The sequence below is a fragment of the Hippopotamus amphibius genome, chromosome 9, assembly GCF_030028045.1.
Source record: "Hippopotamus amphibius kiboko isolate mHipAmp2 chromosome 9, mHipAmp2.hap2, whole genome shotgun sequence".
In the NCBI taxonomy this organism is placed as follows: Eukaryota; Metazoa; Chordata; class Mammalia; order Artiodactyla; family Hippopotamidae; genus Hippopotamus; species Hippopotamus amphibius.
This window is the reverse complement of record NC_080194.1, coordinates 25,917,385-25,937,831: the sequence shown is the minus strand read 5'-3', so window position 1 is coordinate 25,937,831 and position 20,447 is coordinate 25,917,385. Positions and strand designations below refer to the sequence as shown.

General features: G+C 39.4%; 1 protein-coding gene across 1 annotated transcript; it reads right to left on the bottom strand.

The window, feature by feature from the left end:
- Positions 1–54: 54 nt before the first annotated feature.
- Positions 55–19,617, bottom strand: SPTY2D1 (SPT2 chromatin protein domain containing 1). The gene is made up of 6 exons (XM_057696068.1): positions 19,355–19,617; positions 9,698–9,812; positions 7,131–8,780; positions 5,435–5,606; positions 3,936–4,013; positions 55–3,059 (listed from the first exon to the last, which is right to left on the bottom strand). The coding sequence occupies exons 1-6, from the start codon at positions 19,412–19,414 to the stop codon at positions 2,966–2,968; spliced, it is 2,169 nt and encodes a 722-aa protein (XP_057552051.1). The 5' UTR covers positions 19,415–19,617; the 3' UTR covers positions 55–2,965.
- Positions 19,618–20,447: the final 830 nt, after the last annotated feature.

Genomic DNA, 20,447 nt, shown 5'->3' with positions numbered 1-20,447 from the left:
CACAAAATAAATAGTAGTCTAATATATTCAGCACATTGAAAATAAAACAACCAGTCTCTCTTCATATATTTATTCTCTTTCCAAACATCTTTTGGTCTCCTGCTATATCTCAGAAATGTACTAATAGCTGCTTTTAAGTTGTAAAATACAAAACAGTAATTTATTTCTTGGAGAAGATCCTGGGGATTACATTAAAAAATGAAATTTCGAGTTCCTATAGACGTTCTTGTTAACAGTCTTTGAACCTTCTCACGGCACACATGTAAGGCTGCCTGTGACATGTGGTACCCTGGCCTCCAAATGGACGTAATTGCATTTATAGTTTAGAGAAAAATACAAAGATAAATTCTGAAAGTAGCCTTTAAAGAAAGTGCCCCCCACTTTGACGTAGCAATATCCAAAGCAAGTGGGACTGTGCAATCAGAGCTATATGAGTTTTATGAAAACTACTTTCCCTTCACATCGTGTTTAAGAATGCCGCATCCAAGATCATGTAACATTATTACAATAGTGAAATAACATTACTACATTCGTGACTTAACATTACCCAATAAAAGGCACATCTTCAAATATTAATAAAATCTGAAAATCAAGACAGTAGAAGATACATTAAAAATCAAGCACTTAATTTGTAAACCTTGATAAAATAACAGCCTATTCCAGTTTCTTCAAAGGTTTGTGAGCTTTTTCTAAGAGTGGTCAGGAGTTGCAGAACAAAACGGAAGACAGGATTTGGAAACAAGGCCAAAATTAAAAGATTCAGAACCTTTTTTTTTAATGAGCTACAGAAGTGCCCTTTTTTAATGCTGATGCTGAAGAAAACATCAACATCTATATTATAGAAGAAATGCACCCAGAAGTGATGACACATAGGGATACAACCTGACTTTTTCTACCAAGTTCTGGAAACTTTAGCTAGCACAATGGTGCCTTTCTGTACAAATAACTGCACAATATCATTGAGTAAAGTGCTAGTAAGCTTTAAGCCACCAGAAATCTTTCAGCTATGACAAGCACTTGATTGTAACTACAGATTTCAACGAGTCTGAATATTGAAAAAAAAAATATTCAAGCAAACTTTTGAAGGGAAAATAAAAATCACATAAGTGACAGCAAAGGAAATAATGTTCCAAACCTGTTTTATTACACGGAATATCACACTACCCTTGAATCAATTTCACTAAAGGTATTTGAGATAGGTGAGAGGCAGTCAATAGGCTTTTCTGCCACCAGTGTTTTAACAGTTCTATGTGATCATTAGAAGGGTGTTATTCCTAGTGATGAAGACACCTTTCATAGGATTCAACTTCAAAATTAAGTCCTTGCATTTTTATAGTTTGAAACTCAATTCAAGATGAGTCTTAAAAGGACTAGTCATCCCATTAAGGAAGGCTAATAGTGGTAAAATATTAACACCCAAACTTGAGAATAAAGAAAGCTTTATGGATTAAAAAAAAAAAATACACAAAAACAACTTTTAAGACCTGTTGAAGAGTAAGGATTCTCGTAGGATAACCTCTCCTACTTCCTAATCCTCACCAACCAAGGGCTTAAGATAGCCACGATGTTTATTATAGAATTGTTCTACAAGCTTATGTCCCACTGTCCCCAACCCTCCCCTTAGAGTCAAGGACGAATGCTCTCTGGCATCATTATACCTCATTTTCCGTTGCTGACTTTCCTTGAGACTTGGCTTCTCTCCAGCCAAAACCTAGGTCAGCCTGATTGGAATTGCATGGACTTGAGGCTCAAGAGATATAACAAGTCTATAGATATGACTTGAAGAAAGGTGAGAATGAAGAAGTTCCACAGCCTAGTAAATACCAGTAACAGGGAACATCCTTTGCTACCTGGGAAAAAATCTCTTCACAGTGCATAGTTTGAAATAAAAGTGCAATATGGGCAAAAAGAGAAGGTGGTGGCCTTGATACACATGAATTTAGTTTTTGGTTTTTACCATTAATCGTTAAAGAATTCAAGATAAAAATACAAAGTCATTAACACGAAAGGTATGGGGCACCTTGGATTCCAAAATATTTTTATAATGGGGGAGCGGAATGGGGAGGAGGAGGGCCTCACATGTCACTTCCTTATTTTTTAAACTATTACTCTTCCAAATCTAATGTTTGAATAAAATAAGTATATTTTCTTCAATATAAAAATGAAATTTTAGATAAAAATCAAACAGCACAGTGACCTTGTCTATGTTACACTAAAGCCAACATAACAGTAAATGTGAAAATAAAACTTGGAAAAGAATATTCTTATACAAAATGGCATAACTTGTATTTTAACTTGGAAAAACTTTTGTTAATTGCCTAATCACCTAAATTAGTGAATAAGAATGCTCAGCATCCAATCCACGAATAATGCAGAATACAATTTATTCTACTTTTTACCTCAAAGTCACAGAAATGACATCCATATAATTATAACACCTACTCTACATTTTCAAGTTCTCGATCCAAACATAAAGATTAGGACAGGTCACTTTATTGCTGGCAGCATTCATGGAAGGGCCAGGTTCCTCATCAAAAGACAAAATAAATTTGATTGGGAGCCAGGCAGTGCCGTACTCACACATCAGCAGAACTAGGAAGTAAAGGAGCAATCCTTTTTGTTTCCTTTTTAGAGTAGCAAAGGAATAATATAAGATTGGCTGACTTGTGAGCGGCCCCACATGAGAGTGCATAGCTCATCAGGATCAAGGCTGGCACCTGTGAACAGTTAGCTTCGTAAGAGCACTCACTGGGTGTTATGTCACCTGCATTACAGATTTCACCATGGAACGTATTTGAAAATACTTTCTGCTCTAACGACAGCCTGTAGATAGATGACAGTATGCATTCCTTCTCCTTGAGTACCCAAGTAGAATTCTGAAATAAGGGGCTTCTTCAGTCTGAAGGCAGGACTTCCTTGCAGCAGACTGTCTTCAGAATTTCACAAAAATAAATAAAAGCAGCAGCTAACGCTTCTTCAGCTTCTTGGCCTTTCGACGTCTCATTTCTTCTTCTTCACGTCTCATTTCCTCTAAATCTTCTTGCATACCTAGTCTTAAACTGTCAGAAAAAAAGGGGGGGGGGGGTATTTATGAATATACATGAAATCACCACTCTTTAAAAAAGCAAAAATTGAAATGTCAACTGGGAGCTTACATGGAATGTGCTGATACACTCAAAACGCTTCAAGGCTTTACCCTTGAAAGCAGACTAAGCAAGAATGTTTACACCTTAATATTCCCATTACAGTAATAAATATAAATTACCAGCTTTAAAAAATAAAGAACAAGAAACATTTATTCAATAAATAACATTCTATTCTGGTCCCTTCCCAACACTTTAGTTTGATATTTTATCTAGTTAGAGGAGGGAGGGCAAGAAGGAGAAAGGTTTAATATTCTGGGTTGAGAATGAGGTGAATTATTTCACCAAGTTAACACTATAAACAAAGTAATCATTTATTATCCCTACCCAAGAAATAATTTATTTGATATCAGGCAGCCAAACAGGAATCATACATAGGGAATTTCATATCCCTCAACAGGTCCTTGAGGACAACAGTGGTACAGGTTAGCAAGACTGAGATAGATCTGATGTGGAAAGGGAATTAAGGATGAGGAAAGGAAAATAAGAACATGCTATAATGGGATCAGGGCAGGCCTCTAGCATTTACTGTGTGCCTACATGGGTGAGGCACTGCACTTGTACATATTATCTTAACCCTCACAAAACCTCAATGAGTAAAAACAGTATATTCTCATTTTAAAAATGGGAAAACAGATTTAGAAGGCTAAGGAAATCGTCTAAAGCCCCACAGCAAGTAAGCAAACAAACTGCGTGGCCCAAAGTCCCCGCTTGCAATGAAGCAACTGAAGCAGAGAGCAGAAAAGAATATTTAGGACATTTCTGCACAAACGTGTTACATTTTGTGCTTACCTCTTTGCTTCTTCCTTCTGCTGCTCTTTCCAACTACTCTCCATGTAACGTAAGGCATAATCACTTTCATCTTTATACCTGATAAGAGAAAATCAACACTTAAAAAAAAACCAAAAACAATTTTCCATAGGAACTACATCCTCCTGTTTTTAAAATCAACATCTTTATAACTAAATCAACCGTACATTTAGGATTATTCCTCCTTGCTTGGCAGAGAATGAGGTGGGAAAAGGCTGGGTAAATGGAATTTTCCAAAGTAATGATAAACAAACCCTTAAAACTTCCAGTAGGCAACTATTCCTGAATCTAAGGTTGATCAAAGTTCCAATCCAACAATATCTGCTCAACTCACCTCTATTTACATGATAGTTTATATTAAAATCATGAAAGCACAATATATATGAAAATTTTGTATAAATCTCATTTGAGTTTCATGGATTCCGAAGAGAGGAGACTGAAGCAGATAGGCTGATAGCTTGACCAAAAGCTAGCTTATGACACTACTAAGATTAGGTTTTTAGATCTGATTTTTAATCCAGTTCTTTTACTAAATTTTTAAAAAATCTTTTCTTACTATTGCCTTCTAATTTCTCATATCCATGACTTCAAAGGAGAGAGCAAGTGCTGACTGATTTACTTATATAGCTGGCCCTTGAACAACATGGGTTTGAACTGCATGGGTCCTTTTACGTGAGAATTTAATACTACAGTACTACACAATCCATGATTGGCTGAATCTACGCATGTGGTACCACAGATAGGGAGGAACTGGTACACAGAGGAACCATATATACAGAGGGCTGATTATAATTTACATGTGGATTTTCCCTAACTCCCACATTGTTCACAGGTCAGTTATATATTACCTCATTTAATCCGCCCAAATGTCACTTGAAAAATACCTTACTCAAGTTTACCCAGCTAGTAAGTTGTGGAACTTCCATTCAAACCCCGATCTTTCCTACAGAGGAAAGATCTTTAATGTGCATGTGAATCACTTGGGAACTCTATAAAGCTAATCTGGATTCATATCTAAGGTGGGGCCTGAAAGCCTGCATTTCTAACAAGTTTCCAGGTGATGTCAATGCTGTTGGTCCCATACTGCTGTTCAGGGACCACACTTTTGAGTAACAAAGCTTTTTACACCAAAGAAAAGCAGGTGTCAGATCAAACTGGCTTTCAACACAGCTCTGTGGATGGCTTTCTGATTTCAAAGCCAATTCATTTTACTACACCAACCTGCTTCACTCTCATTAAATATACATCTTATAAGGACAGTAGTTAAAAAGGGATATTTTTTGGCCCTTATACAAGTAACTACACAAATGATTCTGCATTAATTCTTAAATATTAAGTGCCAAAAAAGTAAATCTAAGCAATCATCCAAGGATTCTTAATTAAGAATTGTATTCAATGCCTCTACTATCAATGTTTATTTTTCCCCCATAGCATGGATTTTTCAACATAAAAGGTATATATATCTAAATCTTTAACCTTACTTTTTTCGGTCATAGCCAAAGATTTCTCGAATGTGCTTGGATATTTCTTCCTGAGGTTCTCCTTCATCTTCAATAAAATCTTCCATTTCAGAGTCATAGTCATCATCATCTTCCTCCTCTTCATATTCTCGCTGCCTTTTGTAACCACCAGGGAAGGGAAGCCTTCGAGGACCTAAGAACAGAAAAGCCATTATTTATAAGAGTATTAAAACTTAGTAGTCCCAACAAAGTCCTACATAAGGTGAGATTTTAAGAACTCATTAAGATGGTAGCCTCAAAACCAGAACTAGCAACTGGTGAACTCATTACCACCTCAATCCTGCTGCTTCATGGTACCCACAAGGAGCAGAACTCCTGTCTACCCTAGGGCTTACTAGAACTGTTACATTTTCTAGCTTAGTAGTTCCTATTCTTTTGGATTTAAAAGACTAGTAAAATTTCTTAAAAAAAAAAAAAAATTACAAATCACTAAAAAATCACTAATTTTAATCTTGTCAAGAAGCCAAAGGTAACAATCTACCATCTATTATCACCATAACTCCATTTAAGTTTTTAAAAGTCTGCTGAAGTATGAACGATTCTCAGATATGGATAACTGTTGAAAATGAGCAAGTGAGACTTTAAGGAAAAACCACGTTATCCTTATTTTTGTCATTTTGCCATATGACTGATTAAAAATTTTGCAAAAGACAGGCAGTGATCAACAGACCAGTATCTGGGAACAACCACTTTCTAGTCCTTGATTACAGACACTCTCTTTGTTGTTCTACACTTGTTTTTAATATGCATGGCTTGTCTCCTTAGCTCAGAGTTTCTTTAACTTCAGCACTGTCACATCTTGAGCCAGATATTTCTTGGTTGTGAGGAAGCTGTCCTGTGCAATGTAAGATAATAGCCTGGCCTCCATCTACTAGATGCCAGTAGCATCCCATCCAGTTGTATCAATCAAAAATGTCTCCAGGCATTGCCAAATGTGCACTGCAGATCAAAATCATCCTTGCTTGAGAACCAATGTTTTGACTGCATTAGGAAGTTTAAAGCATGGAATCTCATCTTTTGTTTCTTTTTATATTCTCCATGGTGCCTAACAAGTGCTTTGACAAATCCTTATCACCATGTAGAAACTATGACTTAGCAGTTAGCAGGTGCCACCAATGAGCCCATACATTGGGACAGTAGATTCCTAAAGGACTGGTAGCTAGGACCACTATAAGGAGCAGAAACACAGGACAATCTAAAACAGTTCCTGGCACATAGTGGGTGCTTAACAAATATATGATGGATAAATAATGCACCAAAAGGCTTCAAGCTTACAAATACATTGCAGTCCTTCAAGACAGGTGTCTATATTCTTCATGAAGAGGTAAAGATTAATTCATTCACTGAACCACATAAGGCATATACACTCACTCTGCCTTATAAATCCCATAGCTAAGTTTTGAGCCACTCACTGGTCCTCGAACATTACAGGAGTGAACACAGAAGGCCCTAGATAAGTCTCTTTCTAAAAACTTTTCCAAGCCATGGTTACTAAAGGAACTCTCTGGCACAGGATAGACAAAACATCAGGATTCTATCAACACAAGAATACATTTTAAAGCACATAGAAGAGTTCAGAGGATCTTTGGTTATATAAAACAAAGTATTCTTTCCAATTTCCTAGTGACAAATACTTTTAGGGTGAGGTGAAATTTACCTTGGGCAGATCTGTAACCAGATAAGGAAGGCTTCATTCCATTCATCTGTCCATTGCTGGATCGGCTGATTATATTCTTTGAAGAAATTGTTTCTGAGACAACAGTGCATTTGGGCTTCAGAGGAGGACCTGAGGTACTAACTGTTCGCCCAGGTCCAAAGCTGTTCACTGGTCTACCAGGGCCTGAACTGCCGACAGTTCGTCCATCTGGAACTAGGCCACCTGCTGACCGGCCAGGGCCATTGACTGACCGCCCAGGGGGGCCTGAGCCACTCACTGGTCGTCGAAGATCACGTGGATTGCTCACAGGCCTCCCAGGGCCACCAGAGCTGCCCAGAGGCCGCCCAGGGCCACCGGAGCTGCCCACAGCCCGCCCAGGGCCACCGGAGCTGCCCACAGGCCGCCCAGGGCCACCGGAGCTGCCCACAGGCCGCCCAGGGCCACCGGAGCTGCCCACAGATCTCCCAGAACCACCGAAGCCACTGGTAGGTCGCCCAGGGCCACCTGAGGTGCTTGCAGGTTGACCAAGACCACTTGTACCACTGACTGTCCGTCCTGGGGGATTTAAGTCACTGGTTGGCTTCCTGGTCCCACTGACTGATCGCTCGGGTCCTGAGTTGGAGCTGCCATTCTGGCGCCTGGGCATGGGGCCAGAATTAACTGTAGGCCGAGCAGTCCCTGTGCTAGGCCGCCCAGGGGCTGAGCTGGAGCTGCCGCCTGGCTGCCTGACACCTGGACTCTTGGCCTTACTGTGTGGGGTGACCATGGGGCCAGGCCTGGAATGGCTAGGATGAGGAGGAGATTTTTTGGCTTTGTGCTCAGCAGCAGACTTCTGAGTCCCTTTAGCAGAAGTCTTTGGGACACTTGGTGAATAGGTGCTGGAGTGGGGCTTTCCAGCCCCATTGAAAACAGGTCTGTCACGGCCCTCACGAGGCAAGGGTTGGGAGCAATTGCCAGATACTACTTTGGTCCTCTCTCCTGGCATGGATTTGGACGAAGATAAACGCAAGTGTTTCTCATTAGCTGTGCCAGGTCTGGATTTCTTCTCAGCATGAGGAAGGGGAGTACCCTTGGAAGAAGGATGTGTGTCTCCAAAGCCTTTGCTAAGTTTTGTGCCCACACTTTCTTTCTGAGAGGGTACTTTTTTGGTTGGAGGTAATCTTGCATCTGTCTCAGGTTTCCTTTTCCTCCGCTTTTGTTCAAGGAATTCTCGCTCCCTAAGTTCTTCTGCAGTCATAGGCCGCTCTTCTGTCTTCTTCACTACCTTTATTTCCACCGGTTCGTGCTGCTTTTTCTCGGCCAGCCTGAGTAGATCATTGAAGTTCATGACTGGTGGGGCACTTTTAAGGGGGACCTTTGGTTTGCTTTCAACTTTGGGAGGTTCTTGCTCTTCCTCGTACTCCTGCTCTGACTCTGCTTGATTGTATTCTAAGAATTCATCCTCTTCTTCCATCTCATACTCTTGGTCTGTTCCCTGGCTAGTGTGGCTTTGCATTCCCTGTCTCTTCTTTGACTTTTCCTCAATAGGAATCCCATTGTAACCATGGAAATTATCCTTTGTCCTCTTGGCCATGGCTCTTGCTTTCTTGTCATGTTTTAGCTCAATTCGCTTTTTCACTAGTTCTTCTTTTCTCCTTTTCTCTTCTAAGGCTAAAAGAAAAAAAACAACATATTATTTCAGGGTCTCGATAACAGTATGTTTATCAGTAGGTGGCCAAAACCAAGCAACATTCAAGTTACAGTTTGAAGAAGTTTGAAGATCTCTAAGAATCAAATGAGGAAGTCATTCAAACAAGTATCAACTGAGTCACCTTTACATAATGAGTGGGTCACATATGGGTTTTTCTATATGACTAAGCAAGGAAGAGTCTTGGCTTTCAGCTTTAAATATAGAAAATAGTTCATAGCAAATAAATATACCAAGTTAAGAGAATATTAGTACCCACTTAACAGTTGTTATTAATTACGAATCAGTGGATACTTAAACTTACTGAATCAGTTTTCCTGTCATTTGCATGGCGTAAACCTACTGTTTGAAAGTACTGGTTTTAACAAAGTGTCCCTATTTTAACCTTTTAGATAGCACTCTTAATATATATTTTTTTTAATTTAAAATACAAAGTAGGTAGAAGCAGATTCAGAACCAAGGTCAAGGCGGAGTTCCCTGGTGGTCCAGTGGTTAGGACTCAGCATGTTCACTGCTTTGGTCCCGGGTTCAATCCCCAGGTCAGGGAACTAAGATCCCACAAGCCGTGCAGTGCAGCCAGAAACAACAACAACAACAACAACATAGAACCAAGGTCAAAGAATGGAGTACTTACTGGAGAGCTAATAGAAGATATGGTCACTATCCCCAAAAAGCTTTTTTAACTTCAGAGGAAATAAAAGATAACATCCATACAAACGAACAACATAAGAATATGTAATGCTATAAACATAGCAGACTCAGACACATACACAACAAATCTATTAGCCTATTATGATATTACAAACATCCACTGGTTAGGTACAAGCTAGTTGTGAAGACAGAAGACTTTAAAATTGAGAATAAGGCTATAGATTCATACCTTTTTGTCTGAGCTCCTCTTCTTTTCTTCTGAGAAAAGCCTGGACAGCTGCCGACTGAACACCCTTGACTTTTGGGTCTTTTTTGGGAGGCCCCACTGCCAAACTGTATCTTTTCTAAAAATAAAAACAGCATAAAAGTTACACACAATTAACTCTGAAGCAATAGAGAGGTTTAAATGTTGACTGAAAAACCTGTTCTGAATAATTAAGAGATCACATAATCCACATGAAAGCTTAGTCATAAAATTTCAGGCTAACTATGATTATACATGACTATGTTTAGGTGCAGAGTTTCATTAAACATCCCTTAACAATACATAAATGAACAATTCAGAGAAACACTATTCTCAGGCTATTTTCCCTGAAAGATACCTGGACTGGGGGAACTGAAAAAAATTACTACTAAAACAGATTATTTTAGAATTCTGATTTAAAAGATTAGCCTTCTTCAGAATTTTCCAAACAGAAAAAAACTATCACAACTCTTGTCCTCCTAAGTACCCTACTCCAGATGATTTTCATAGCTGCTTCATAGGTTACTTAGTTTACAGCATGAAATACTGAAATTCTATTTTGACCATAAGCAAAGCTGGTGGTAAGCCATAGCTAAAAAGCATTTCAAAGAAATCTAAACAGCAAAAGAAGGGCCCAAGTCTCTGTAACCCATAAGTGTAGCTCTATGTTCATTAAATATTAATTTGCCACACAAACCCTTTTGGTCAGGTTTCTATATCACCCAAAAAGTACTAACATCCTGGAACAGATGGTGTTTCTCTGGGCTTTGCTTTTTATCTAACTGCATTGGGAAATGACTAAAACTAGAATAATGTTAATTTAAACTGTAAAAGGAAAAATATGTCCATTTTATAACTATCATTAGAGAAGTATGATAAACAAAGCTAATAACTCAGACCAGGATGATTAATCTCTAGGACCATTCCAAATTAAACTTATGGGCTAGGAAATAAAAATTTCTTAATGCCCTCCCTCTTTTGTCTTAGGCACATGACATTCTTATCCACTCAACTTGTTGCTGTGTTAATTAACACTAACCTTTGAGAACAAATTGAGCTACTCAGGAACCAAAAAAGTGACTCTCAAAATGTGTATGAAATTCCTGGAGGAAAGCCAAAAGACTCATGCTTACTATACAGCTGCCAAATAGAAGGCATCTTGAAACAGGCTGGAAGTTCCAGCTAAGTCAGTCTACCAACAAAGCAGCTGGCCAAGAAAGCAGGCCCTAATCCAACCTGAAAATCGTGCGCAATGGCAACGCTTCAGACCTGACACATCCCTCACAGAGAGAAATTCCAAAAGAGTACATCCAGATTCCTTTCCCAGTCACCTTGGCTGTAATAATAAAATCCTTTAAAGCCTTTCCCTAGTGGATTGCGGCCCAATATTTAAAGAAGAAAGGAGAGGGAAAGGAAGACAGGAGAAAAAGAATACTGCTTACCTAACGATATATAAAATTTGTCATGGTTTACAAGAACTTCAAACATAGGCCTTATCCACAAGAAACTCACATTTTCTTAATAGAAGTGCTACCATTGAAGGTGAGGTTGCATAAGACACACAGACTCAAGCAGAGGCACATACTCACTCTACTCCATCCCATCAAGTAGATATGTGAGAAGAGGAAGGGTGGATTTATGTTGCCCAGGCTCAAGATTATTCTGTCCCTGCCAATTATATAGCCCATAGATTCACCTGCCAAATCAAAGCTTATATAGGGCTCCCCCTGCCCCCAAATGCCAATATACACATTAGTGTTAATTATTTAAAATAGGATTGGTTTCTTATCGAGGTATTACAGCAGCAAGTGAGCACTTCCTAGTTTGATTTCAGGGTAGACATCTTTCTTCCTAACCTGGGACTTAAGGTAATGGGACATGACTAGCAGAAAAGCTACTCTTGATTGAATACAGGCACTGAACGAGAAAACAGGATCAGTGGGACACAGTTTAATGCCTTGTTTACTAAGCTTCAGTCACTCACATATTACCTTCATGATTTTTACCCTTTTACAGTATACCACCTGTATTATGTACTAATTTTAAGAAAATATGCAGATCAAACACCAAGACTTATTAATACAGCTTTACCTCAAGCAATAATACCCATAAAATGACAGGGTTGAAAAGCCAGTTATATTTTTCCAAATCCTATCAAAATATAAAACTTAAAAAAATGCAACTATGAGAATAAAAAGTATTTGTGTATCACCTAATATCATGGTACAGCCAAAGCTATGTGCACTGCACTTTGGAAGAAAGGCAGAATACAAGAAAGAAACAAGGGAGGGAGTTCAGGAACTCAGATTCACTCGGAAAAGACTCCCAAAGACTACTTTGAGCTTTTTTCAAAGTATACACCTATTGTCATAAATTCATATGCCAATTTCAAATTCAGCTTTTTTAAAAACACCTCTAATCCTTAAGGATACTTATTAAGCTGACCTCACATTTAACCCAACAATTTTGCTGTCCTTGTCCTGTCCCTATGATGGAGAAGGAATTCAATAAATCTATAAAATGTCTTACTTTGTGGGCCTGCTGGGAAACAATTTAAGTAGGACAAGGTCCTACTTGATGAAGCTTAATCTTATTTACTGACATGAGGTGAGTCATAATTAATAGTTTCTTATATCCTCTGTAGCTTGATGCACTCAAAAGCAGATACCAGGAGAATATTAAAATATTCTCTTAGGCGAAGTTTAGATCAAAACCTAGAAATTTGGGGAGGAAGAAAAAAGGGCTGGGTCTCCAGAAATAATAACGATCTTCTTCTTTACCATTTTTAATGAGATATAATTCACATACGATAAAATCCACCCATTTAATGTGTACACGTATATTCACAGTGTTGTACAACCATCACCACTATCTGATTACAGAACATTTTCAACTTTCCAAAAAGAAATCCCTTACCCTTCAACAATCATTCCCCACATCCCCCGCACCTATTTCCTATGCCCCTGGCAGCCACTAATCTACTTTCTGTTTCTATGGATTTGCCAGTTCTGGACATTTCATATAAATTAAATCATGCACCCAGTGTACCATTACATACTGATTGATGTGCATCATAAAATAAGGTAAAATCTAGAAGCCACAGAAAAATGATTATGTAGATAAGTGATTATACAAAGTATGTAAGATTTTTCAATTAAAAAAACTTTTTTTCCTCCATCTGCTCCAGAATTTCTATGAGAAACTCTCTCCCATTGGACTTTACTATACACTGAGAAGTGTCATCAAAAAACCAATACGGTTACTGCCCAAGGCTTTATTAGGCTTGAGCTGGATGGATTCAAGCTTTATAGATGACAACCTTCCTCACCATCCCATTTCCGACAGACTACAGCATTAACTCCAGTCTGCCCAACAAACTTCAGACTTGCTGGCCCCCCTAAAACAGATCCTACCAGTTCTGTTTTTCTGGAGAACCCTGACTGCTACAGTGGTCTTTTGTATCTTACTACCTTCACTTAGAATAATGCTTTCAAGGTTCATGTTGTAACATGTCAGTACTTCACTGCTTTTGTGGATGAATAATATTTCATTGTATGGATATATCACATTTATCTAATCATCAATTAATGGATATTTATATTATTTCTACTTTTTGGCTATTATGAATAATGCTGCTATGAACATTTGTGTACAAGTTTTTCTGTGAACGTATATTTTCCTTTCTCTTGGGTCTATCACTATAGACCTTCCTAACACTGAGCTGGCTAGACTTTTGAAAAAGAAGTTGCAGTAAGATCCTGGTATTAGAAGATTTGCTGTAATAGAATATTTTATTAGACAGTCTCCTTCCCCCACAGGGGTGCCTAGCAGAGACCTATGTTTTAAAAAGAAAGCTTCAGGCTGGGATCACATTATATACCATTTAATAAGGCAGGAGAACTATTTGGTGCTTTCTCCCACATCAGACGGTCACATTTAGCTCTAGCAGCAACACATCAAGATGCACCCACCAATTCTGTATCTGATTCAAGGCACCAGGCTGCTTCATTGTTTGAGCTTCATGAAAAGCAGCTGGACAAGAGTTTTTTTTTTATCCTAAGTATATCCATTTTATTATACTACAAGCCAACTCAGTCATTCTGCTGGGCCCCCGTGAATGACCCACAACAGTGAGGCTTATGCCATCTAAATACAGTATCAGAGATTTTGCCAAGATTTGTAATTCTGAAGCCAAGAGACCTAGAAAACATTAAGTCACTTCAAACATATGTGTTGCTTGCATTGAAACTATACTGTCACCGTCAGATTATGAAAATAAGGAGCTTTTGGTCTGGAAATATATGTTCACCAAATATGTTATATTAGAATCAATAGTCAATTCCTTCTTGAAAGTTATTAATTACTCAGGAGATAATATATTGTTATAATGTAGAAAATACAAGTTTCCTGATGGTTTAATATAGAGATTTATCACTGGTTAGAAATGGGAGTTAGAAATATTCAAAGAATATATCTTTAACTTTAATAATGACTACAAAATTTCTACAATCCTCTCAAAACATCATACTCAGGGAATGAATGCAGGCCTGGAAAACCACCGATTTGCATTAGGCTTGCTTAGCTGGGTAGCTAAGAGGGTGAAAATAAACCCACCAAAAAAACATGCTATTTGAGACTGCTATGGGGTCAAATGTAAATTTTACTATTATTGTGTTTATAAAAATACACCAGATTATATAAAATGTATTAACAGTATCAGATAGATACCTCAGAGCTTCTAATCCAACCTCATGTTAGAAATGGCCCCAAAAGGACAACTGTGTATTTACCGGCTGTCACTAACATAATTTGTAGCAGAGTCTGAATTAGAATCTAGGTCTCCTGACTCCGGGGCACAAGTGTTTCCACTACAACATGCCTCACTGCTAACTTAATCCCAACACTTTCATCTCTAGCTCTAGCCTCATTCTTAAATGCCATTCCCTAATTTCCACCTGCCTCTTAGATAGTGCCATTACCCCAAACAGGGGTAATGAACTTTCCCGCAACCTCAGACTCTATTTCTGTTAACCATGCTGGCACTCTTCCAAACAGGCTGTAAATCTCTATCCACCAGTTTCCAAACGCTGTTAGTTTGGTCTTTAAATTTGTCTCCCATCAGACTTTACTGTACACTGAGAAGTGTCATCAAAAAAAACAATAGGGTTACTGCCCAAGGCTACATTAGGCTGGAGTTGGGGGTAGGGAGCTAGATGGATTCAGGCTTTCTAGAAGACAACCTCCCTCACCACCCCATTTCCAATAGACTCTCATTCAATATAGGGTCATGATTAAGAGCAAGAACTCCACAGCCAGTCTGCCTGGACTAGATTCTCTGCTCTACCACGAGTAGCACTCTCACTTATTAGCTGTGTGACTTTGGGACCGTTTCTTCATCTCCCTGGACCTCAGTTTCCTCACCTGTAAAACACCCTTCTGTATATGGTTATTACAGTGATTAATTAATATACATAAAGTGCTTAGAACAGTGCCTGGCACAAAGCACTATAAATGTTCATTGTTGTTACTATTATCCTTATTGTTCATTAAGAGATTGTCTAGGTAGTGATGGGGAAGAGAAATAAGAGAATCTCTGTGGGGCAGTAGTTTCTAAAAAACCCTTTCCCTAAATCACCGGTTCAGAAGTACTGCTTCAGGTTAGAAATCCAAAGCTGCCCCAGGCACTGGAAAAGTCATCTTCAGATCTAAGGTGGGAAATAATCCAGTTATAAGCAACTATCGTCAAGGGTTACAAAGTGAGGACCTGCAGATACTTTTTTGTTGGCCCATACTATTCTTTAAAAGGAAATACAGGAAATACAGATGGACAAAAAGCACATGAAAAGATGCTCAACATCACTAATTATTAGAGAAATGCAAATCAAAACTACAATGAGGTATCACCTCCCACTGGTCAGAATGGCCATCATCAAAAAATCTACAAACAATAAATGCTGGAGAAGGTGTGAAGAAAAGGGAACCCTCCTACACTGCTGGCAGGAATGTAAACTGGTACAACCATTATGGAGAACAGTTTGGAGGCTCCTTAAAAAACTACAGAACCATCATGTGATTCAGCAATCCCATTCCTGGGCATATATCTGGAGAAAACCATAATTTGAAAAGATACATGCACCCCAATGTTCATTGCAACACTATTTACAATAGCCAAGATATAAAAGCAACCTAAATGTCCACTGACAGAGGAATGGCTAAAGAAGATGTGGTGCATATATACAATGAAATATTACTCAGCCATGAAAAAGAACAAAATAATGCCATTTGCAGTGACATGGATGGACCTACAGATTCTCATAGTGAGTGAAATCAGACAAAGACAAATGGTATTGCTTATAAGTAGAATCTAAAAAAAAACTGTACAAATGAACTTATTCACAAAACAGAAATAGAGTCACAGACGTAGAAAACAAACTTATGATAACTGGGGGCAGGGAGGAAGACTGGGGCTGACATATACACACTATACATATAAAATAGATAATGAGGACCTACAGTCTAGCACAGCAAGCTCTACTCAATACTCTGTAATGACCTATATGGGAAAAGAATCTAAAAAAAGAGTGGATACATGTATATGTATAACATTCACTCTACTGTTCACCTGAAACTAACACAACATTGTAAATCAACTATACTCCAATAAAAATTTTTAAAAAATAAAAATAAAAAAGGAAATATAATCAGCACAAGGAATATAGCCAATATTTTATAATTTTATAGAGTATAATCTATAAAAATATCAAATCACTATATTGTCACCTGAGACTAATATAATATTGTAAGTCAACTATAAAAAAAAAGAAATGTAACTACTGTAACAGTACCTATATTCTTATCCTCAAGGGTCTATAGCCGCCCCAGATCCTTATATGTCTGATACCACATAAAGCTTTCCCCTTTACTTTTTGATTTGAGGGTCACACCAGAGCTACAGTATCTTGTCTGGGATGATTTTCAGTCTGATTGTGAGAAAGACCACGTAACTTGCCCAATGGCACTACAAGCCATCAATTACAGTTACTTGAAACCTATAAGAATCCAGATTGTAGGCTCTTCTATTCTACTAAACAAGACAACCACTTTGTTTTTGCTAGAGGAACCCAGGGAGAAAAATATTACGGGCAAGGTTACCAAAAATATATTTTCTCCTTTAAATATAAACAGAGCTAATAACAGTGACTCGTTACATCACCCTGATCAGCTGTTTTTTTGTATTCAGTTTTCCACTGGGAAATAATACCATGCCTAATATTTCTAGGCATGATGCAATCCTTCTTTTAACTAAAACATTAGAAATATAAGTATTTCTCTTAAAAAGAAACAATGTAAAAGTTCATTGTGGGAACTGTTCATTGCTTTTCAAATCAGATACAGTAGACTTCTTAAAAATAAAAGGCCAGCAAAGAGTTCAAAGTGGCTGCACAGGTGTTTCAGATTTTAGCCTCCCTTGGATTTTAGTCTAATCAATGCTGGTGTATTTCCTTTTTGTAGCAAAGGTGTGACAGGAACTTGATGACTGAAATCGAAAGTCAGTTCTGATAGGATTCAAATGGAAGGTGGGAGAAGAGATGGCTAAAAGAGAAATGTGAACCAAGCATTACAGAGGGATGGAATTGTTATCTGTCAATTACTGCAAAGCCTCTGTGGTTCTCAGACCATAACTCAACAGCTTTTGTCGAGCAGGATGAGTCTGTCGTGTGTGTGTGTGTGTGTGTGTGTGTGTGTGTGTGTGTGTGTGTGTGTGCGCGTGTGCTCTCAAGAGTGCTGTGCATGAAATGTTTTTCTTGACTTGGATGGTGGTTTATAAGGATACTTGCTTTGTAACACTCTTACAGTGTACAATGTGTTAGATTTCACAGCTGATAGTGTGCTCTAAGAGGCTTTACTTTGAGCTGATAAAGCAAATATTCAATAACTTAAAATAATTGGATGCATTCAGTTAAAACAAGATCACAGATTAAATACAATCTTGCTCTATTCCTCAATAATTTCTTTTGTGATTTACTTTTATCTGAAGTAAAAAAGGATTATACTGCGGATAACTAAATCAAACTTCCAGGCTTACTAGCTTTTGGGGTGGGTGGGAGGGAAAAGCATGCTTTCACAAAGTATATGCCTATATTCATTTATTCAATTTTAAATGACCTAACGAACTTACACATTTTCCTTTTTGCATCCAACCTTTGTTATCCCAATCATAGATCAATAATGCATATATTCTGAAACATAGACATATTTTGAAAACTTCTGCTCTAGAAATATGTACTTTTCTCTCAGCAACCATTGGTTTTTAGAGTAAGAAACGACTAACTTGGTTGTGATTCTTCCACAGAATAGTCCTGGGCATCATCAGGGCTAGTATTACCTATCTTTGACCTTCACTGAAATTGAGGAAGATGTAGAATGAAATATGGACCTAATTATGCAAAGATGAATGTTACTAGAGCCATTAACGACTTGTCTAGGAAATTTACAGATGCAGAAAGAAATTCTGTCGTTTAAGGTTTCATAACTTCAAGATCATTCAGAGTATTTGGGATGGCGTGTGAATATATATAATAAACTGATGAATATCACTTTTATTTACCAGTTATTTTACTATTTTTAGATCAATATCCTCAAAAGAGTAAAAAGAATGAGCCAGGCTCAAAAGACAAGAAAAGCGCAGGAGAGGGGAAAAAAAATACTGCAAATATACAAAAATCTAAGATATGCATAGTGTGAGCTCAATAAGGTACCGCTGAATTGACTTTAAAAGTTTGAACTCTACACATCATCGCTCAAACCGCAGGTATCATAATGCAATTTATCAGCTTTCAGCTGAGCTGTGGTACCATCTGAGGATCCAGAAATGATTAGTTTATGCAAATCTGCTACACCCCCGCAAACCAGGCACTCTCAACCACTACCGCATTTAGATATTCAAGTCTTACACCTCTCTGTGAATGTTAGGGAATTAGCAAACCTTACTGAGTCAATGGGACCTAGTTTCAAACAAAGACAAATCTGGAAGACCACAAGTAAATGGAAGTTACTTCACTCATCCTGTTGGCCAAGGATTTCGTGGAAACCACTCAACTCCCCTGCTTGGGAGGTGATAATTCAATCACCTGGTTGGTTGAGTGGGTGGGGCCCCAAGTCAAATAACTTATTTGGGAAATCACAAAACGTTTGACCCAAAGATCAGCGGGAAATTGGCTCAAAAGCTATCAGGCCAAGTCCCTAAAATTCCTGAACTCCCCAACCTCGGGGTTGAAGTTGATGCCGAAGCTAGAAACTACTAGCGCTAGATTCCACTGTGTGCTAGGCACGGCTCTACTCACCAGCTTTCACGCAACGCTGAAACACCCAAAACGCAAAGTTCAAGCTGCAGGGGTAACTAAGCCTAAACAAGCCAAACCCGCTCGTCAAAAGGCTGCCGCCTCGCACCTCAAGCCCGTCCTCACCCCCAGTACCCAGAAATACATGTCCAAGAGGAAAACAAAACAAACAAAACAAAAAACGGCGCCCAGGTCTTTCCTCTCCCGGAGCCGGTAGACGGACTCCTGGAAGTTCCATGGGCCACACATTCGGAACTTGAACACCAGGATCTCCAACAGTCGCGCCCCGACTGGTACTTACTGGCACGTTGTTGACACCTTGTGCTTTGGAAGCTATCAGGATAATTTCCCTGAAGTCCATCCTGGCCGAGGCGGAGGACTAGGCCAGCCTCTCGGAGAGGAGCGAAAGCGCGCCTTACCGAGGTGACCAGCAACAGCCGAATGAACTGCCTTGCCAGCCCCTCTCCCACCCCTCCTCAGCACGACCACTTCCGGCGCCTTCCAATGCCGTCTGCCCGCCCCCTTTTCTCCAACGGCCAGTACTCTTCCAGGTCCGCCGCTTCCCTCGCGAGTCTTTGGCGTAACTTCCGCTTTCAGGCTCGAGACACGTAGAAACGTGGTACGTGGCTGCTGGCGTCGGCTCGAAGGGGCGGGACTAAGCCCTTCACCGACCAAAGAGACTCTGCCTAGTAAACTGCGGGGTGTGGCCAAACGGGAGAGCCGCTACCCTGGCGGCACTGGCCGGAGGCCTGACGGTGCGGGTGGTGCTTGTGAGCTCTGGGTGGGGGAAGTGAGGAGGTGAGGGGTTATGTACCAGGCCTGGCTTCGCTGGGTGTCAAGGGTGGACGCTCATACGGCGGCGCCCCAACCGCAGAACCGACGGGTCTGGAGCAGGGGGTTTGTTACCCGTGTAGGCGCTCGCCAAGCTGCGCAGGCGCAAACCACACCGACCGGTCCTCTGTCTGGGGTACACCTTGCTCATCGCGTCCTGGCACAGGGTGTGTGTTCACCTCCTACACGGATGCACGCATGCCGTGTATAGAGGTGCCTGCGTACTGCTTTTGTCTTACATAATTAGCCCCACCTAGGGCATCCAACTGTGTTTTGCTCGGTGGATGAATGGAGGAATTTCTCACATACAGACCCAGCCTGAATATACTAGGGGCGCTGATCAAAATGTACATATATGTCCCATAATCATGTTCTTTGGAAATCCAGTCCTGGGTTTCTCTTAAGGGTTTTTTGGGGTCTGTAAGGTAATTTTTACTCAGTAAAATACACTAATTGGGCAGACCTGGGGCTGTGGGTAAGACTGGGCCGGAATCGACTGTAAACAATCAGTAGGGATATTTCTGGTGTGATGGAAATGCTCCAAAACCGGATGTGCTGATGGC